Genomic DNA, 18,366 nt, shown 5'->3' with positions numbered 1-18,366 from the left:
AAGCAGGAACCATAGGAAATCATCAGTTTCATTGTCTACATTTTTCTGATGAGGAAGCTGAGGTTTGAAAGAGGAAAAATGCGAACAGCACAGAAGGGCCCCCTGGATGCAGCTCTGGCCTGCATTCTGGGGCTTCACCCACCTCACTGCTCAGAGACCCTGCAGGGCCCAGTCCTCCTGCAATGCTCCAAGTGACCAACAGGAGGAGCATGGAACGTGTGCCTGCTGGCTCCAGTTCTGAAAGCCTGAGATGGTTAACCAGCTCCCCATCCACAAAGAGGATAGAGAGAAAAAGGATATTCCAAGAGGAAAAAGAATATTCCAGAAGGACATACATTGAAAAGTAAATTCCCTGATGATCCCTGACCCCGTTACCCATTTCCTCTTCTTTGTGATGCCAGAGATATTCTTACAGTAACACAGGCCTGATTATGTGTATTGACACAAAAGGAAACACACTGTATACCAGCCTTCAACTTATTTTTTTCCCTTCTCAATCTGTACTGGGGATGTTTCCATGTCAGGGCATAGTTACCTGTTACATTACTTGGTTTTCTTTGTATCTGAACAGTTACCTGTTTAAAGACAACCTTTAGATTATTTTACTTCAGTTCTGCCCCTCCTGTCTGACTCTTTACTACTCCATGGACTGCAGCACACCAGGCTTCCCTGTCCGTCACCAACTCCTAGAGTTTGCTCAAACTCATGTCCATCGAGTTGGTGATGCCATCCAGCCATCTCGTCTTCTGTCATCCCCTTCTCTTCCTGCCTCCAATCTTTCCCAGCATCAAGGTCTTTTCTAATGAGTCAGCTCTTCCCATCAGGTGGTCAAAGTATTGGAGCTTCAGCATCAGTCCCTCCAATGAATATTCAAGACTGCTTTTCTTTAGGATTGACTAGTTTGATCTCCTTGAAGTCCAAGGGACTCTCAAGAGTCTTCTTGAACGCCACAGTTCAAAAGCATCAGTTCTTCAGCACTCAGCCTTTATGGTCCAACTCTCACATCCATACATGACTACTGTAAAAACCATAGCTTTGACTAGATGGACCTTTGTCAATAAAGTAATGTGTCTGCTTTTTTATGCTGTCTAGATTTGCCATAGCTTTTCTTCCAAGGAGCAAGCGTCTTTTAACTTCATGGCTGTAGTCACCATCTGTAGTGATTTTGGAACTCAAGAAAATAAAGTCTGTCACTGTTTCTCTTGTTTCCTCATCTATTTCTCATGAAGTGATGACACTGGATGCCATGATCTTAGGTTTTTGAATACTGAGTTTTAAGTCAGCTTTTTCAGTCTCCTCTTTCACTTTCATCAAGAGGCTCTTTAGTTCCACTTTGCTTTCTGCCATAAAGGTGGTGTCATATGCATATCTGAGGTTATTGATATCTCTCCCAGCAATCTTGATTCCAGCTTGTGCTTCATCCGGCCTGGCATTTCACATGATGTACTCTGCATATAAGTTAAATAAGCAGGGTGACTATATACAGCCTTAACATACTCCTTTCCGGATTTGGAACCAGTCCGTGGTTCCATGTCTGGTTCTAACCATTGCTTCTTGACCTGCATACAGCTTTCTCAGGAGGCAAGTAAAGTGGTCTGGAATTCCCATCTCGTTAAGAATTTTCCATAGTTTGTTGTGATCCACACTGTCAAAGGCTTTGGCTTAGTCAATGAAGCAGAAGTAGATATTTTTCTGGAATTCTCTTGCTTTTTCTTTGATGCAATGGATGTTGGCCATTTGATCTCTGGTTCCTCTGCCTTTTTCTAAATCAAACTTGAACATCTGGAAATTCTTGGTTCACATACTTTTGAAGCCTAGCTTGGAGAATTTTGAGCATTAATTTGCTAGTGTGTGAGATGAGTGCAATTGTGTGATAGTTTGACCATTCTTTGGCATTGCCTTTCTTTGGGATTGGAATGAAAACTGACCTGTTCCAGTCCTGTGGCCACTGCTGAGTTTTCCAAATTTGCTGGCATATTGAGTGCAGCACTTTAACAGCGTCATCTTTTAGGATTTGAAATAGCTCAGCTGGATTTCCATCACCTCCACTAGCTTTGTTCATTGTAATGCTTCCTAAGGCCCACTTGACTTCACACTCCAGGATGTCTGGCTCTAGGTGTTTAAGCACAACCTTTTAATACAACCTGTTTCTATACAGCCTTCAGGTTGTTTCAAGTCTTCCACTTCTCCTCTCAACAACATTGCATAAGTTTCCCTGTGTCCTGAGTAGGTTTCTTTGCCCCATGTGTCCCATATGTCTGGGGTGAATTCCTCCAAGTCGAATTGAGAGCCCAGGATCCTAACCATCACTGGGTACCCCGAGGCCTAGCCCACCCCCAAAGAAGTTAAACACAGCTTTTCTTCTACAGGTTGGATGGCCCAGAGATTTGGAGGGCTTTGACTAGGGTTCCATCTGCAACATTTAAGCAGAGCGGGCTCTGGGTGCCAGTGGTACCTGAGTTCCCACCCCCGGTACCTGTTCAGACTTGCTCCTGGCATAGCTGAGATGAAAGCTGGGGTCCCAGGTTGGAGAGAGTTCCTGCTCCTCACCTGCCCTATCCCTGGTCCCACTTCACCTTTCGCTCAGCTTATCCATGCCGCACGCGTTTGCTCCTGGTCCTCCCCGCCCATGACTCCCTTGGACATGTGCGTTTCCTCCGCTCCCTGTAGATCCTGGAAGTGACTGAGCAGCCCCATCCTGAGCACACCCCCACCTCCCCTGCCTCCGGGTGCCTCTCCTCTTAAGGGGTACCAGGTGACTTCATCTCCTATCACACATCCTCAGACAGCTTCTCTAGCTATTGAATTTGTGTTACATTTGTTTCAACCAACTGAGCTTCTATCAAGACCATGTCCCCACAATAGGTTCTATTCCAGAGACCTACAGACCTCTTTTGCTTCCCTGAGTTGAAACTAGCACTCACAAAACAGTGTTATATTAGGTAACCGTTGTTAAATTCTGTGTCAAATTAGGTAGTCGCTGAAAATGTCTTAGGAATTAGGGCGGAGGGAACAGAACATCTGGTGAACGTGGGCCTGGAGATGGGCCTTCAAGGGCGGAGACTTTAAATAGCTCGACTGTATTATGGACAGTGACATGAAGGGATAGCCCCTGTTACTGCAGGCACGGTGCTGGGCATAGGAAGCTGGTGAGTAGAGGTGTCAAGGCCAGGCCGAGTTCTAGCTGAGATCCCAACCTGAGTCCGTGTGGCTCCCATCCGCTGCCCCTCTCCGCTCTTGCACAGCTGGGGCCCAGCTTGTTGGGACAGGTTGGGAGACTGGGGATCCCCCGCTTGCATCCCTGGTCCCTTGACTGACAGTTTCATTGTCATTCTAGGACTTCTGCCATGGGCAAGTGATGTGGCCGCCCCTGAGTGCCCTACAGGTAAAATTTGCTGAGCCCGGGCAGTCCTGCAAGCAGGTATGTCAGGAGAACCAGCTCATCTGTGAGCCGTCCTTCTTCCAGCATCTCAACAAGGACAAGGACCTGCTGAAGTAAGTGCCGGAGCGCGGGAGGGGCGGCTCCGCCTCCAGGTTGTATCACAACGGCTGTGAGCCTGGCACTGCCAGGTCCCTGAGGGTCCCCGAGCAGGGTGGCGGGCACAGCACTGGGATCACAGCCCAGAGTCACCCAGTGGGGTCTTCTCTCTGGCTGGCATTGCTTCCCTTGTGCTGCTTCTGTCACTTAACAGTTGTTGTTTAGTCGATAAGTCATGTTCAACTCTGCCACCCCGTGGTCTCTAGTCTGCCAGGCTCCTCTGTCCATAGGATTCTCCACGCAAGAATACTAGATTGGGTTGCCATTTCCTTCTCCAGGGCATCTTCCAGACCCAGGGAATGAGCCCACGCCTCCTACATTGGCAGGCGGGTTCTTTACCACTGAGCTACCAGAGAAGCAGTTACTTTCAGTAACACCATTAATTTCCTTTTGTGGTGGCATTTTGAGTTTGATGTTTACATTTTCCAGATTTTCATCTGAGGTTTCTTCTGGCCTCTGACTCATGACCTCAGTCAGGGCTAAATCTGTGCCTTGATATTTATCGCACCCACCCTGGGCTTGTGATTCAGCTGGTAAAGATTCCACCTGCAATGAGGGAGATGTGGGTTCGATCCCGGGTTGGGAAGATCCCCTGGAGAGGGGAAAGGCTACCTACTCTAGTATTCTGGCCTGGAGAATTCCATGGACTGTATGGTCCATGGGGTCAAAAAGAGTTGGACACGACTGAGCGACTTTCACTCACTGGGCCACAACCTAGTTAATTACCTGTCACCTCCCTCCCAACCTTAATAGCTCTAATGTGGTGTTTTCCCCTAGGGGATTTGTTCTCCCAACCCCAGATATTCTGCAGAGCAGTCGTTTGGTCCCAGTCTTTTTTTTTTTTTTAACTTATTTATTAGCTGCTTGGGTCTTTGTTGCTGCATAGGATTTTCTCTAGTTGCAGCGAGCGAGGGCTACTCTGGTTGTGGTGCACGGGACTCTCATCGCAGTGACTTCTCCTGCTGTGGAGCATGGGCTCCAGGCACTCAGGCTTCAGTAGTTGTAGAGCCTGGCTTAGTTGCTCTGTGGCACGTGGGCTCAGTACTTCGTTGCTTCCAGGCTCTGGAGCACAGACTCAGTAGTTGTGGTACAAGGGTTTGCATGTAGGTTCCTCCCCACCCAGGGATCGAACCTGCGTCTTCTGCAATGGCATGTAGATTCTTTACGACCTGAGCCACCAGGGAAGCCCCTGCCCCAGTCTTAAGGAACAGAGTGGACTCAGGGCTCCAGGCTTACGGGTCTCCATTCTGGCTTCACGCCCTGTTAGAGCACAGTTGGCCACTGCATTTATCTGGGCACAGTGGTCTGAGCTGGCCTGGCCCTGCCTGTAAGCCTTATTATGCTCACCTCAAGTAATGAGGTGTAAAACCCTTTTCAGAGAGGAAACGTGATCTCTAGCACCTTGCCTGCAGGGCTCCTTTCCTGAGTAGGGACTCGGGGGATTCTATTTTTTCTCATTTTTTTACATGAAGACCAGGATCAGAGGTGCCCTCAATTCCACCAGCAGAATAGAGGCCAGACCAGCAGAGTTGGTCAGCATCCTGCTCTGCATCCAGTGACACTGTGTGAGAGGCAGCGCTGGTCTGATGTCTGTGGTGCTAGAAGCTTCTACCTCCAGAGCACGTGTCCCCAATTCTAAGTGCAGGAGGAGCTTCCCACTCACCCCTGTTGCAAACCACTCCTGTACCAAGGTGGCTTCCTGAGAACCCTGAGTGTCTCCCTCTGTTTGACAGGAAGTCTGGCGTCACTAGGGACAGACTGCTAGCTGTCCACACCCAACTGTCCATGTGCAGCCCCGCCTACCTGTGGAGGAGGCAACCTTGATGGGACTGCTCAGAGGCGTGGGCCTTCCTGGCCAGGCCGGGGGCTCAGAGAGCCCAGAGCCCCACCGAGCCTGCAGGGGAACAGGAATGAGCCAATGGACCCATTTCCTCTGTTCTATCAATCTGCCCACCTGTGAAATAGGGACGTCCCCAGTGATGGTGAGCCTGTGTACAGCAAAGTCCTTTCCTGCAGGAGTGTGGGCCGCGGAGCAGGCCTGAAGTCACCAGGCTGCGACCAGAAAAGCCAGTCCCCCACCCCCACCTCAAACCCCACCCCACCCCCCACTGGTAATCCCGTACACCAGGCCGAGCCCAGGGGAGCAGAAGGCCTGAGTGAGGGGCTACCCTGGGCCAGGCCCTTTGCCAAGGCATTACTCAGCAGCCCCCTCCCTCCTATCCCCTTGTAGATATGTGGGTTTTCTCCCTAGGAGGCTGCTGCGAATGCTAATTTTGCAATAGAGCCGCCTGAAATTAATTTTCTGAATGTAAGAGCCCTACTGAATACCTTTGTTTCTGCATTTGTAAATACTGATAATGTCATAGCTCTCTGGCAAGTCTGCTGAGTGCCTCCTCAGCGCAGCAATCCTGGCTGATCCATATTCATGGCCACTTAGCAGTGAGCGGCTCCTCCGAGCCCATGCTGCTGTTCCTCCTCCAGCTTGGGGCCTGACTCTGAATTTAAGCTCCTTTCCATCTCCGGGTGTCCCCGGCCTGTCCTCGGCATGCAGTATGACTTGATGTAACAGATGTCAAGTGTCCCGTGCTGTCATCTTGACTTGGGGAGTCAGGCAGCTGGTCTTGGAGCTCCTGCTCAGGTGGGGCTATGGGAGTGACAGAGGCGACCACAAACCCCTTGCACAGAGCATGCGTGCTTCAGGTGCAACCTGACTTGACCCAAACCAGGCCCTGAGAGGTCAGAGGACAGAAGTCCTAGAAAGAGCCAGAGTCCATGCTGATGGGGTCCGGGGGGAGCACCTCACCCCCGGAAATAGAAACACATGTTAGTGGAAGACCTCCTTTGTAATGTTGCTACCTTTACAAGTTGTATCCTCTAAAAGATTAATTTATTGAGTTTGGGGTGTTTTTTTTTTTTTGAAGAGGAATTCTAAGCCATGAAGCCTGGACTGTGAGCACTGTGGTGCCTCAGTGCCTCAGAGTGGTGACAAGGGAGCTTGGGGAGACTTGGTGGATACGGGGTTGGGATTAGCAAGGAGGAGTGCAGGGAATAGGGAGAGGAGGAGGGAGACCAGCAGGTGGGGCCCGGCTTCCTTCCTTTCATCCTGCATGGGTCTGTGTGTGGAGAGGGCTGCGGGGCTTCTGTCCTCTTGGGAAATAGGCAGCCCCATGGGAAGGGGGAGGCTTGGCCTTTTTCTTCTGTTTGAAGAGCTCTAAGCTCTCCAGCGAGGGCTGAAGGGCCTCAGAAGCCCCAGTTCCCATCCTGTGAGAGAAACCGTTCTAGGGCAGTTAGAGAGAGGTGAGCACCCCAGGGGCTGCAGAATGGAAACAGCACAACGGGTATGTGTTTGGTGTGTGTGTGTGTGTGTAAGATGGAAACAGCACAAGGTGTGTGTGTGTGTATGTAAGATGGAAACAGCACAAGGTGTGTGTGTAAGATGGAAACAGTACAAGGTGTGTGTGTGTGTATAAGATGGAAACAGTACAAGATGTGTGTGTGGTGTGTGTGTGTGTAAGATGGAAACAGCACAAGGTGTGTGTGTGTGTGTAAGATGGAAACAGCACAAGGTGTGTGTGTGTGTGTAAGATGGAAACAGTACAAGGTGTGTGTGTGTGTATAAGATGGAAACAGTACAAGGTGTGTGTGTGTGTGTGTGTAAGATGGAAACAGTACAAGGTGTGTGTGTGTGTGTGTGTGTGTGTGTGTAAGATGGAAACAGCACAAGTTGTGTGTGTGTGTGTAAGATGGAAACAGCACAAGGTGTGTGTGTGTGTGTAAGATGGAAACAGCACAAGGGGTGTGTGTGTGTGTAAGATGGAAACAGCACAAGGGGTGTGTGTGTGTGTGTGTGTGTAAGAAGAATGGAAACAGCACAAGGGGTGTGTGTGTGTGTGTGTGTGTGTGAGAAGAATGGAAACAGCACAAGGGGTGTGTGTGTGTAAGATGGAAACAGTACAAGGTGTGTGTGTGTGTGTGTGTAAGATGGAAACAGTACAAGGTGTGTGTGTGTGTGTGTGTGTAAGATGGAAACAGCACAAGGGGTGTGTGTGTGTGTGTGTGTGTGTAAGAAGAATGGAAACAGCACAAGGGGTGTGTGTGTGTGTGTGTGTGTGTGTAAGAAGAATGGAAACAGCACAAGGTGTGTGTGTGTGTGTGTGTGTGTGTGTGTGTGTGTGTGTGTGTACGCCTGTGCAGGCAAGACAGACATGTTAGGAACAGAGGCAGGACAGCAACACACATGCCCTGAAGAGGCAAGGGACCTCGTGGGGGTGAGGATGTGCTCTAGCGATTGGGAAGGTCCCCTCCTCCTGCTGAGCTCAGCAAGGATGCTCGAGGGGCCTCTCTGCAGGCCTAGGGCTGTGGAACAGAGACCTCAGGCCAGGGATTGGGTCACATCCAAGGGTGGCCCCACCACCACTCCGCTGAGCCTCTGGGGAGCTTGCTGGGCCAGGTCACCCATGGCTCCGGGGAATACCCACTGCTCAAGTGCTTTGTGGTGGTCTTTGGACTTTGGCCTTGGACAGGCTGCTACTGCAGCCCCGTGGCCACGGGCGCGTGTGCTCACACCGTGGTACGCTGGGCCTGGAGTCCAAGTCCAGGAGGCCAGGAGCAGATGTGATTCTCCCTGGCTCTTGACAGTCCCTCCCACTCGCCACGGAGTCCGAGATGAGTTCTGGAGACTTCATGCCCCTGATGAGCCGTGTGCCAGGCAGATGGCTTGAGTTAAGACACAGTAGCTGCCGTGATTCACCTAAATACATAAATAGCATCAGCACAAATCTGGATCCCAAGGCCACATTCCATGTGGAAACTTCATGCCCAGCTGGGCTCTGGAGACCCCCTTTCAGTGTTGGCCAGGAAGTAGGCAGGACCAGGTGGGCCCTGACTCTGACTTTTGTTTCCTTTAGGAAATCCATGGAGCCCCCAACTCGCTGCCCTCGCCATGACCCTAACCCTCTGGTTGCTTCCGTCTCCCAGCTGGCACATCTAACATGAGGTGTTAGGCCACTGAGAGAAGTCACAGAGCTCCCTGGTGACTGCAAGAGCAGGACAGGAGTGGGTGCTGCCCTCCTAAGAGCCAGGAGCTGGGCTGGCAGCCTCGGAGAACTCACCGGAAGCCCAGGAGATGCGCTGGAAATCACAGATTAATGCTGGCAAAGGAGCAAGTGGGCCCAGGCAGTTAGTTGGCTCGAGGAAGACGAGCGGGCAGGAGTAACACTGGGTGGGGGGTCAGATCCTTTTCTCAAAACATTTGGAAGCTTTCCAGAAGTGGCAGGAAACCTCAGGTTCCCCGCCCAAATCCCCTCCCTGTCAGCAAGAATCAGGACTTCTGTGAACAAAGCAAAATGGAGATACTTGGCATGTGTGTAAACTCACAGTGTGGGGTGAGGGCAGAAGGTGGCAGTCCACCCAGCATCTACCAGCGGGAGCAATCATGCTAGTTCTCATGTGCTGAATGCTTACTCAGAGCTGGACTCTGCCAGCTGCTCTGTAAACATTTATTTAATCCCTGTACTTCCCCCCTGTGAGTGGTTAAAGAATCTGCCTGCAGTGCAGGAAACACAGGAGATGCAGGTTTGATTCCTGGGTCAGGAAGATGATCTGGAGAAGGGAATGACAACCCACTCCAGTATTCTTGCCTGAAAAATCCCATAGCACTAAGCCCATGGTGGGCTCCAGTCCAAAGGACTGCAAAAAGTCAGACATGACTATGCGACTAAGCGCATGACCTTCCCTGAGAGTCAAGGGTTATTCGTCCCCATTTCACAGAAAAGGAAACTGAGCCACAGGGAGGCTCAGGCATTGGTCCAAGGCCACACAGCTCATATAAAACCGGGATGCAAACCCAGATCTGCCTGGACCTCCTACACCACCTTCTCTGAGCTGGTCCCCACCAGGCATGTGGGACAACGGGGCACAAGGTGGTGGGACCCGAACACCCCATCTAGGACGAGAACTTCCGTGGCTCCTCTTTGAGATGAGAGGCCAACACTGTTCTCCTGAGCCCCCCAGGTGGGGGTTTCAGCCTGAGGAAGCAAAACCCCAGGGGTCTGCAGCCCACAGCCAGAGGGGTGGAAGAAGATGGGGGAGGAGCAAGAACCTGGGCTTGGGATCAGGGCCTGGACTCAGTCCCTGCTCTGCACATCCACAGCCCTCAAGGGCTGGGGACCAGGGTGGGTAGTAGGACGATCTATTGCCGCAGTCGTGGAAGGCGGCTGCAAAGGTCCCATGAATTGAGGCCCCAGGACACACCATGCCCAGGAAACCATCTGGTTGCTCTCCAGCGGGAAACTAAGGTCATATAACAGAGATCCCTCTAAGCATTAGTTTTAAAGATAGACATAGTTTTAAAATGTTCTAAAAAGCATTTAAATAATGCATATCATTGTCCCAGTCTCACTTCTCAGAAGTAACCATTGTTAAGTCTTTAGTGTACCTGCTCTACTTTCTTTCCCTCTTCTTGTCCCCCTCTCTTTTTCTCTCTTCTCCGCCCCCCGCTCCCCCTCGCTCTCCCTCCCACACTCACACACACACACGTGGATACACTGCACCCCCTGTTATTACTTGCTCTCATGCTGGTGCTCACATTCCTACCTCCTTGTCAAGTGCTGCGTGTGCTGATAACACAGCTGAGCCACAGGGGATCCAGCCATTCCCCACGTGCTGAGTCTTCAGGTTATTTCTGGTTCTTCTCCAGCCTTGAACACATACCGCACCCACATGCGCATTCCCAGAAGTGAGGTTGGCTGGGTCAGAGGGTGGCCAACAGGAGCCCCAAACAGCCTTCCCCACTGGAGGGCAGCAGAAGGGGCCAGGGCTGAGGACAGTCCCTGCCTCTCCAACCCCTTCCTCTTTCTCTTCAGGTACGATGTGAACTGCCAAAGCTCAGAGCTGGCCAAGGACATCGTGGCGCCCTCCTTCGACCCCAAGAACAAGCACTGTGTGTTTCAAGGCGACCTCCTGCTGTTCAGCTGTGCTGGTGCCCACGCCCGCCACCGGAGGATCTGCCCCTGCCGGGACTTCATCAAGGGCCAGGTGGCTCTCTGTAAAGACTGTCTATAGCGGCCACCACTCCACCCGCGCCTATGCTCTGCAGGGGGGAGACAGTGGCTCCCGCCCCATCAGGGTGGGGCAGGGACACAGACACAATTCAGGGACTCTCCCCAGAGCCTGAACGTTTTGGTGAAAGGTCTTGATTTGGTACTGGTCCCGCTGCAGTCAGAGCATCACAGTGGAGCCAACCTCAGGCCAGGAACCTGGCTTCTCCCTGGCACAACTTCGTCTTTAATTTTGGAGGAGCTACTGTAGGGAGACTGTGCAGCTGCTCCAGGATAAAAAAAGAGAATCTCAATATTCGTTTAAACAAAACAAAACCAGAGGAGGAGTTGAGCTAGTCGGAAAGAACTTCCTACGGGAACATTCCTAAACCCATTAATTTATTTATTTGGGAGGGAGGGAGGGGGAGCTGGGGAGGGCAAAGAGGGATTGATTGCGCGTCTTGCTACTTCTCTGATTTTCCTCTGTTGGCCATCCCTCTTCACTATAACATGACTGTTGTCTGCTTTGGGCAGGGTGCACCATGGGGCTAGTGGCATGATTAAGGGCAGCTGTGGGTACCTAGCTCCTCAAAGTGGATGGTGGCAGAAGAAAATAAATTCCTTGTGCTTAGCAGGTGGCAGAGGCTAGGGGATAGGCACCCCTTGGTTGTCCGGGGAAATGCCTGTGTGGTCCAGAGAACCCAGCAGGGACCAGAGATGGGCTGCTTTGCAGTGACAGGCTCCTTTCCTCTGTTCCATCACACCCCCCAAGGTGGAACACACCCCCACACAGCTGGGCTGTCATTTCCGGTTAGGATTAAAAGCTACCCTTGCACGTGGAGGGGTGCTCTTTACCCCCTTGAGAAGGGGTGTCTTTGAACTGCGATTTGGACAGGGATGAAGCTGGTCCCTAAGAACTAGTGGCACCACCTGAGCTGGGCTTGTGTTATATTCACTCCGTCCGATGTCACCGAAGTCCAGGGGATGGGGCTCTCAGTGAACTTTTGATGTTGGCTGGGGGAGCAAGGGCAGGCCAGGATGAATGTGCACTGTCTTGGCTGCTGACTATGAGTGTGGGTGTGGTTTGCAAGGGGTAGGAATCTGATACTGGTTTTTACTCCAGGCAGAAATACTGGGGAGGAGGGTGTTGAACTGGTCAGCAGGTTGGACCAAACCCTGGAGTCCCTGTGCTGTGCTCTTGGGCAAGTTCCCCCAGCCCCTTCCACTCCCCTCCCCCCACGCCATGCTTCAGTGCTTTGCGTGTGTGTGTGTGTGTGTGTGTGTGTGTGTGTGTGTGTGTGTGTGTTTCCTGTGATGCCCCTGGCATCTCCGTGCTGGTAAGAGTGAGCTCCCTTCTCCCTGGCAGAATGTCCCCCTTGAAAGCTGTCCCATGAGCCACCCAGCCCTCACTAAAGATTCTGAGTGGCTTGGTTGCTGAACAGAAAAGCTGGACACAGCTAATGGCTGGGTGAGCCTCCGGTACGCAAGGTTCAGGTTAGAATTCTCAAGTCTGAGGCCCACCCAGGAGGAGTGTGGGGCTGTGAGGGATGGGAGGTCAGATTCCACCCACTCCTCGATTCTTCTTCTTGGGTATAAAATTAATATCAAATGCACAGCCGGCCTTCTTTCCTTAGACTAACCTCAGTGGATCTTAGAGAATGGAGTGGGGGAGTTAGGGCAGCCAGGATCTCCCCCACCCCATAGGTGGCCCCCGAGTACCCGTGCCAGGGAGAATTCTGATGGGGAAGCCTCCGCGCTGAGCATGGATGCCAGGGCCCACTCCTCACAAACTGGCTGAGAATAGAAACAAGGGCAGCAGTTAAAAGGAAATTGGGCAAGACGGTGTGAGTGCCCGTGTGCTTTTGAGTGCTTCGCGAGGACAGTTTCCTGCAGGGGGAGGAAACAGCTGCCATCCCTGCTGTCGGGAACCACTATTTCCTACGAATGGGCCTCCTGGCTGCAGCCTTCCTAGAAGGAATTCGCTTTAGCGCCCAGACCAGCAGTTCCTGGGCCAGTGCTGCCCTCTCCTGGGCCCTTCTGGCCGTTTCTGGTGCTGAGGATGTGCGTTCCCGTGTTTGACCAGCAGGGGGAGCCTGCGGGCCGAGACCAGTTTCCCACGCTTTGCCAGACTAACCCATCTGTCAGAGATCCGTTAGAACAAGCACAGGAACTCCGAAAGCAAGGAGGTTGGAAAGCCCGGTTCTCAGAAACACGCTGTGCCGGGCTTGTGTTCCAAAAGCTGCAGGGATTGTTTGCCGGCTGCCCCTGAGCTCAGGGACTCTCTGCCTTCTCAAGAATTCCTCTTCTCTACGCCAGGACCCTCAGTCAGGCAGCCCAGGGAGCACTTCCCTACCTTAAGATCCTTCTTGCTCCCCCCATCCCAGTACTGACCGGAAGTAAGCCAGAGTTCTGCCCCGGGGTGGGGTGACGTGGCTGCTGCTCCTGGTGCAAAGAAACCCACACTCCAGTTGTTGAGGGCAGAGGGGGTAACACCAAGTGTATACTGGTTCCCAGGCCTCCACAGACTTGGCCCCAGTCTGGTCAGTGACCCCAGAGGACATTAGGGTGGGGCCTCCATCTGCCCTGTGCAGGAAGGGCTGCAATTGCTGCCTGCTATGCGAGAGGAAGGCGCCTTTCAGGGTGTGGGCTAGAAGCCTTGGGTGGTTTTGCCAGTGCCAATCTTGATAGACTCCTGAACCACCTTGTAATTGATGACAGTTCCACAGGAAGAGATATCCCCAGTCAGGACTAGCGTCTTCCTGTGCTCTGAGCATCTCTCACCTCTTGCCTGGTTTTTTAGTTTTTTGTACATTTTTTCCTAAAAGTTTGGATTTATTTTTCCTCCACTGTGATCCTAAGTTCTTAAAAAACTTGAGGGAAAAGGTTTAATTTATTAAAGGAGAGAAAGCTTTCCTTTGAAATGTAAACACTTTCAGGAGTAAAAATTCCTGAAAGGGAAAACACACTTCTCATGCCAGTAAACACCTCATTTATTTCTGGTATGCAGTTTGATTTGCACATGCACAATTGGAGAAGCTTTTCACATTTTTGCTTAGATTGGGTTTTTTACTTTGTGTTTGCTGTATGTTTGTAAGTATTAAGCGATCTTTTCTTTGGTGATATTTATTGTTTCTCTGAGGTGCCTTTTCACTTTTCTTTTGGGTTGGTTTTTGGAATCTGGTGTCAGTGTTTGGAATCGGGTTTTGTTGAAGGAAGCTAGCAGACTCCTCCAGCTTGGAGATAGATAGGACCTGTCCTTGTGAGACAGGTCCTAGGGCAGAGGGCAACGCAGGCTGGACGCCAGACATGCCCTCCAAGCTCCCCAGGTCGCAGCATATGTGCACAGATACCCCCATGCAGCCACGAGGGCCCCAAGAAGAGGGTTGACTTCCTCCAGACCAAGCTTCACCCTCCCAGGCTGCTCGGCTAGGTCTCTGGGTTTGTCTGGAGACGGATGGTTGACAGGTGCCACCCTGGGTGCTTGGTGGAGGGTGGCAAGGGCAGAGAACCAACCCTGTGTGAGGGGTTGCAGTGAAGGGAAGCAGGCCCCGCTGGGCTCGTTGGAAGCACTGGCCCCAAATCATTCTATCTCCCTATCAGGATGAAGGGGAAATAATATGCACCCCCCGTTTTTATTTCCTTGGCAAACATCAGCCTCCCAGCAAGCTCCCTTGGCGTCCCAGTGCAGCTCACTGGTAGTAAAACTGTGATTGTGAGCAGTTAGGCAGAGACTGTGCTGTTATGGGCGGGTTTGTGCTTTTTAGACCAGCCCAATCAGGCCACCCCCTCTCTGGGGTGGATTCCCTACTAGATATGTATATAATTGGGACATTGCCACCCTCGCCCACCCCCCCCACACACACCAATTCTTGATTTTAAAAAAGTTCTATTAACGACAGGCTGTGGTGGTGTTACTCTCCCAAGCCTGGAATATTTTATTTATTGAAGAATATTTTCATTTCCACAGTGGTTTTATTCTAATCCCGCCCATCCCCTAGGCTGCAGAGCATCTTCATGTGAAGAGACGGACAGATGTCAAGAGATTCAGGCTGCTCTAAGAAGGTGGGAGTTGTCTAAAGCAGAGGGTGGGTTCTTTTCCTTCTTGTTGGCTTCAACAACAAAAAAAAATGGAAACCCAAGTTTATATGGCAAAAGGCCAAATTAGCTGTCTAGTGTCAGATGCAGAAAAAAAAAAATTTTACCCTAGCTTTCTTAGCACTTAGGGGTTTTGTGAGGATTCAGTGTTTAGCAATGTCTGGCAAATAGTTAAGTCCTAGTAAATGTTAAATATTGTTGTTTTTCACATTTCATACAAGTTGAGGAAAAGAGCTGAGCTCACTTCCTATCATTGATTCCTGTAGGTACGGGAAGATACTCCAAGTTGATAGAATGTTGTAGGAATTACAGGTTTAAGATGCCCAGGTCCTGTGTCCACCCTGCTGGCTAAAATGGTACTGTGTCCCTGAATGCACTGACTGATTTGAAAATATGCCCGACTTCAGCCTCAAGTGGAACTGGGCTGCAAAATTAGTCAGCTTGACATAGAGTGGCCACATGCCAGATCCTACCCCACTGACATCTTCTGGACCCTTCCAGGGTGTGTGCAGAACTTTTTGAGCTGGAAATTAAAATAAATCCTCTGACAGACTGTTCCCTTAAAGTTACCCATCTTCCTCTGAAATGCAATAATAGAGGTGTGTTTTTTTTTTTATTTAAGAGAAAAGGAATGACCTCTTGAACGTACTCATTCCCCCAGGAAGTCCCTTTGCTGCCCCCTGCTGGCCAGGGTGGCTTCTCCAGTGTCCAGTCCAAGAGGATCAGATTCCCAGGCTGGTTAGTTGTTATGTTTCTATCAAATTAAAGGTTAGTTCCATGGAGAGACTGAGGGGTCTTCAGAACTCCAAGAGGCTGCTCCTAGCTTAGTGATGTTTTTCCAAATCACCCGAATGTCAGTTGGCTTTTTTTTTGGGGGGGGGGGGGGGTGGCGTGGTTGGTGTCAGCCTCTTACTTCCCTAAATAGGCTCAGTTTTTATCTCCTATTTTGGCGCTATTCTGGAAAGACTGCATTTGTGGAAAATGGAGGAATTTGTTGGTGTCTTTTTAAGATCCTTTGCATTCTCTTCAGCTGCATCAGCAGTCTTACATGTCTGTGGATGTAAGATTGGAGTGCACCTTCTTCCAAGCATTTCCTCGATTCTCCCCAGATCTTGTGGAGCCCTAGCCCCCTGCAGCTGGTGAGACAGGGCAGAGGGATGGAGGGCATCTGTGTGCTAATGCGGGGACCAGGGCCCTGTGTCTGGGGAGTCGGGGGGTGCAGCCCTAGGTGCTCAGACCACTTGCAGGAGGTCTCCCTGGGACAGCTGGACAGGAACCTAGCTTAGTCGGCCACCTCTGCCCACCTCTGAGATGGTGCAAACTTGGGAAGCATTTGTTCCCTGTCCTGCCCAGGTGTGAACAGGACAAATGGGAGTGGGACAACCGATGCCAAAGGAGATGGTGACATCTTTTCTGCCATAGTTGCTGTCGCGAGCTCGGTGTCTGTAAGCTAACGGCCATCCGCGTCCGTGTCTTCAGCCAGCTCCTGGTACGGCTGTTTTCTGCTGTTCCCCCGGGGTTAAGTCATGCAAGGTTCTGCCAGTGAGGTATTGCTGTCACATGTACTGTACCGGCGTAGAGAGCACTGCTTTGTTTTCCACTGTTGTAGAGAAAACTAGGGAGAACTTTATTTTTCAATAAACTTTTCTTGTGTGACAGGTGGACCTGATTTGTGGGGGGTGGGGGTGGGTGGGAGGTTCTGGGTGGGTACACGGGGTGCGATACAGCCACTCCCCCAGCACTGGCGGCCGCGATTTCACCGTCTGCAGACACGCTGCTGGAAACCTTGATGGGAAGGTAGGTGTAAGGCACTGGGGGAGGGGGAGGTGTTCACTGTGTAAGACTCTTCCCTTCGATCACATCCACCGGTACTGATGGTGGAGCGCTCCTCCTCCCCTGTACGTACCTAGAGGGGAACTCAATTTGTCAGTGGATTCCTAGGCTTTTCTTTTTTAAAATAACCGGGGGCTACAATGGATGTTTAAACTCCTTCAGGATGTGCTAGTACGGTAGCCCTTAAGAGGCTGTCTGTGGGCTTTTTAGACCTGGACCACATTTCCCTGCCTCAGAAAGAACACCCTGACCCCACAGCTCAGTGGTCCATGAGCACTTGGTTAGGCATGTGCCCCAGGAACAAGGAAGGTCAAGTTCATGCTCCCACTAGGGGCTTGTTGTAGGTGATGCTGGAAGGCATGGCGCAGCCTCTCTGAAGACAGCAGAGTGCCTGGATGCTGCCCGGAGCAGAGACTCCATGGGAGACACCTGGCATCTTTGATGGGACACAAGTCCCCAGAAAGGTGAGCATAACTTGAGTGCTTAAGTTTTGAGGATGCGACGCAGATTCCACCGTGGGAACTACATTAAATACAGGGAAAAAAAACCTGCAGAAAAGGAACCTGTTGCATCTTGTATTTCCCAGACCAGAAGAGTGTCTGTTTTGTGTGTGTGAGACATGGTAACAGCCCCTAGAACATGCTGCAGAATGCCATTGGAGAAAAGCACTCTTGAAAGCATCGGACTGAACCAAGGTCAGTGACCTCTTAGAATAGACCACCTGCCCTTCAGGGGCTCTACCGGGGCACAAGTCGTCCTTCACCCACGACAGAAAACCTGCCCACAGCAGTGACAACTCTGGCGATCACCTCCCCATACCATACAAAACAGGAAAAGGTCTTTATTGGTCACCGCTGCCTGGACAAGCAGCAGTGCTGGGACAGACTGTTGCATGTGGGAGCTGTTTTGTACAGAGTCTACGACCAACGCTACATAAACCGAGAACATCTAATTCCTTACAGAGGAGGAGGCCATCACGAGTAGACTGTGATGTACCATTACCACTTCACACAGCATATAGATCTATGCATCTATGGATAGATTATATAATTTATTACAAATAAACTGTAGTTTCACATCTCTCCAAAAGGGATCCTGTGTTTACACATATATGTTTGGGCTCTGAACGTACAAGAAAGGATTGGGGCTGAGTTTGATCCATGCAAAGCTCATACATCTATCACTAAGTACTTTAAAAATAGAATGGTCTCCTTTAGAACAAATCCAGTGTTTAGATTGAGGATTAGTAAAACAGTATGAAACGAATGAAATACACGGATAGAAATTAGGAGGTGATCTACACGATGGTTCTGGAAAGGGGTGCAGGACCAAAGGGTACGGTCCTCTCTTAAAATCTGCCAGGAGACCAGAGACTCGGCCCACGTGGAGCCCCGAGGAGGTGGGCCTGGTGAGTCACTATCCATGTCAGGCTGGGAGCACCACAGAAGGGCGTGTACCCTCCCCACACGAACCTGTTTTATAGCAGAAGGTGGACGAGGTCAGTTCCCGCGGAGGGTCCCCGCTCAGTGAGTGTTGTCCTACGGTGTCAGGCAGGGGTGGTGGTGGGAGGAGAGCAGGGCAGTATGACCTGCGGGGTAGACCTCGTTCCTTTGAGCACAAGCTTTCCGAGAGAGAAGCTGATGTTCAATTAAACATGGGCACCGTCTGCCTGCGTGGAAACGTCTCCTGGTCCTGACAGTCTTCATGCAGTGGCGGGGCGGCCGGCGCGGGCCACCTTCACTCAAACATCTCGTAGTGGCGCGTCTGCCTCACCCTGGGCACCATGTCGATGAGGAGTCTGCGAGGAGGAAGCGGACCAGTCACCCCAACAAGGACCCTCCACAGCCCTGGGCTTGGGGAACA

The 18,366-nt window shown here is 51.2% G+C and overlaps 2 protein-coding genes across 10 annotated transcripts in view; one reads left to right on the top strand and one right to left on the bottom strand.

Moving 5' to 3' along the window:
* The window catches only part of MGAT5 (alpha-1,6-mannosylglycoprotein 6-beta-N-acetylglucosaminyltransferase), a 397,375-nt gene extending 381,049 nt beyond the window's left edge, over positions 1 to 16,326 (top strand). For all 7 annotated transcript variants that reach the window (XM_070799867.1, XM_070799869.1, XM_019973660.2 and 4 more), the window contains 2 exons: positions 3,338 to 3,495; positions 10,402 to 16,326. In XM_070799867.1, the coding sequence (XP_070655968.1) occupies positions 3,338 to 3,495; positions 10,402 to 10,600 (357 nt within the window). In that variant the 3' untranslated portion in view covers positions 10,601 to 16,326. The remainder of the gene's footprint in view (positions 1 to 3,337; positions 3,496 to 10,401) is intronic.
* A 993-nt stretch (positions 16,327 to 17,319) lies between these two features.
* The window catches only part of TMEM163 (transmembrane protein 163), a 331,185-nt gene continuing 330,138 nt past the window's right edge, over positions 17,320 to 18,366 (bottom strand). For all 3 annotated transcript variants that reach the window (XR_011569628.1, XM_070799912.1, XM_019973637.2), the window contains one exon: positions 17,320 to 18,301. Coding sequence is in view for 2 of the 3 variants with exons in the window: in XM_070799912.1 (XP_070656013.1) it covers positions 18,241 to 18,301 (61 nt within the window). In the remaining variant the exon portion in view is untranslated. The remainder of the gene's footprint in view (positions 18,302 to 18,366) is intronic.

This window comes from Bos indicus, chromosome 2 (assembly GCF_029378745.1).
Source record: "Bos indicus isolate NIAB-ARS_2022 breed Sahiwal x Tharparkar chromosome 2, NIAB-ARS_B.indTharparkar_mat_pri_1.0, whole genome shotgun sequence".
In the NCBI taxonomy this organism is placed as follows: domain Eukaryota; kingdom Metazoa; phylum Chordata; class Mammalia; order Artiodactyla; family Bovidae; genus Bos; species Bos indicus.
Note: the sequence above shows the minus strand (reverse complement) of the source record. Positions and strands in the feature narration are given on the sequence as shown.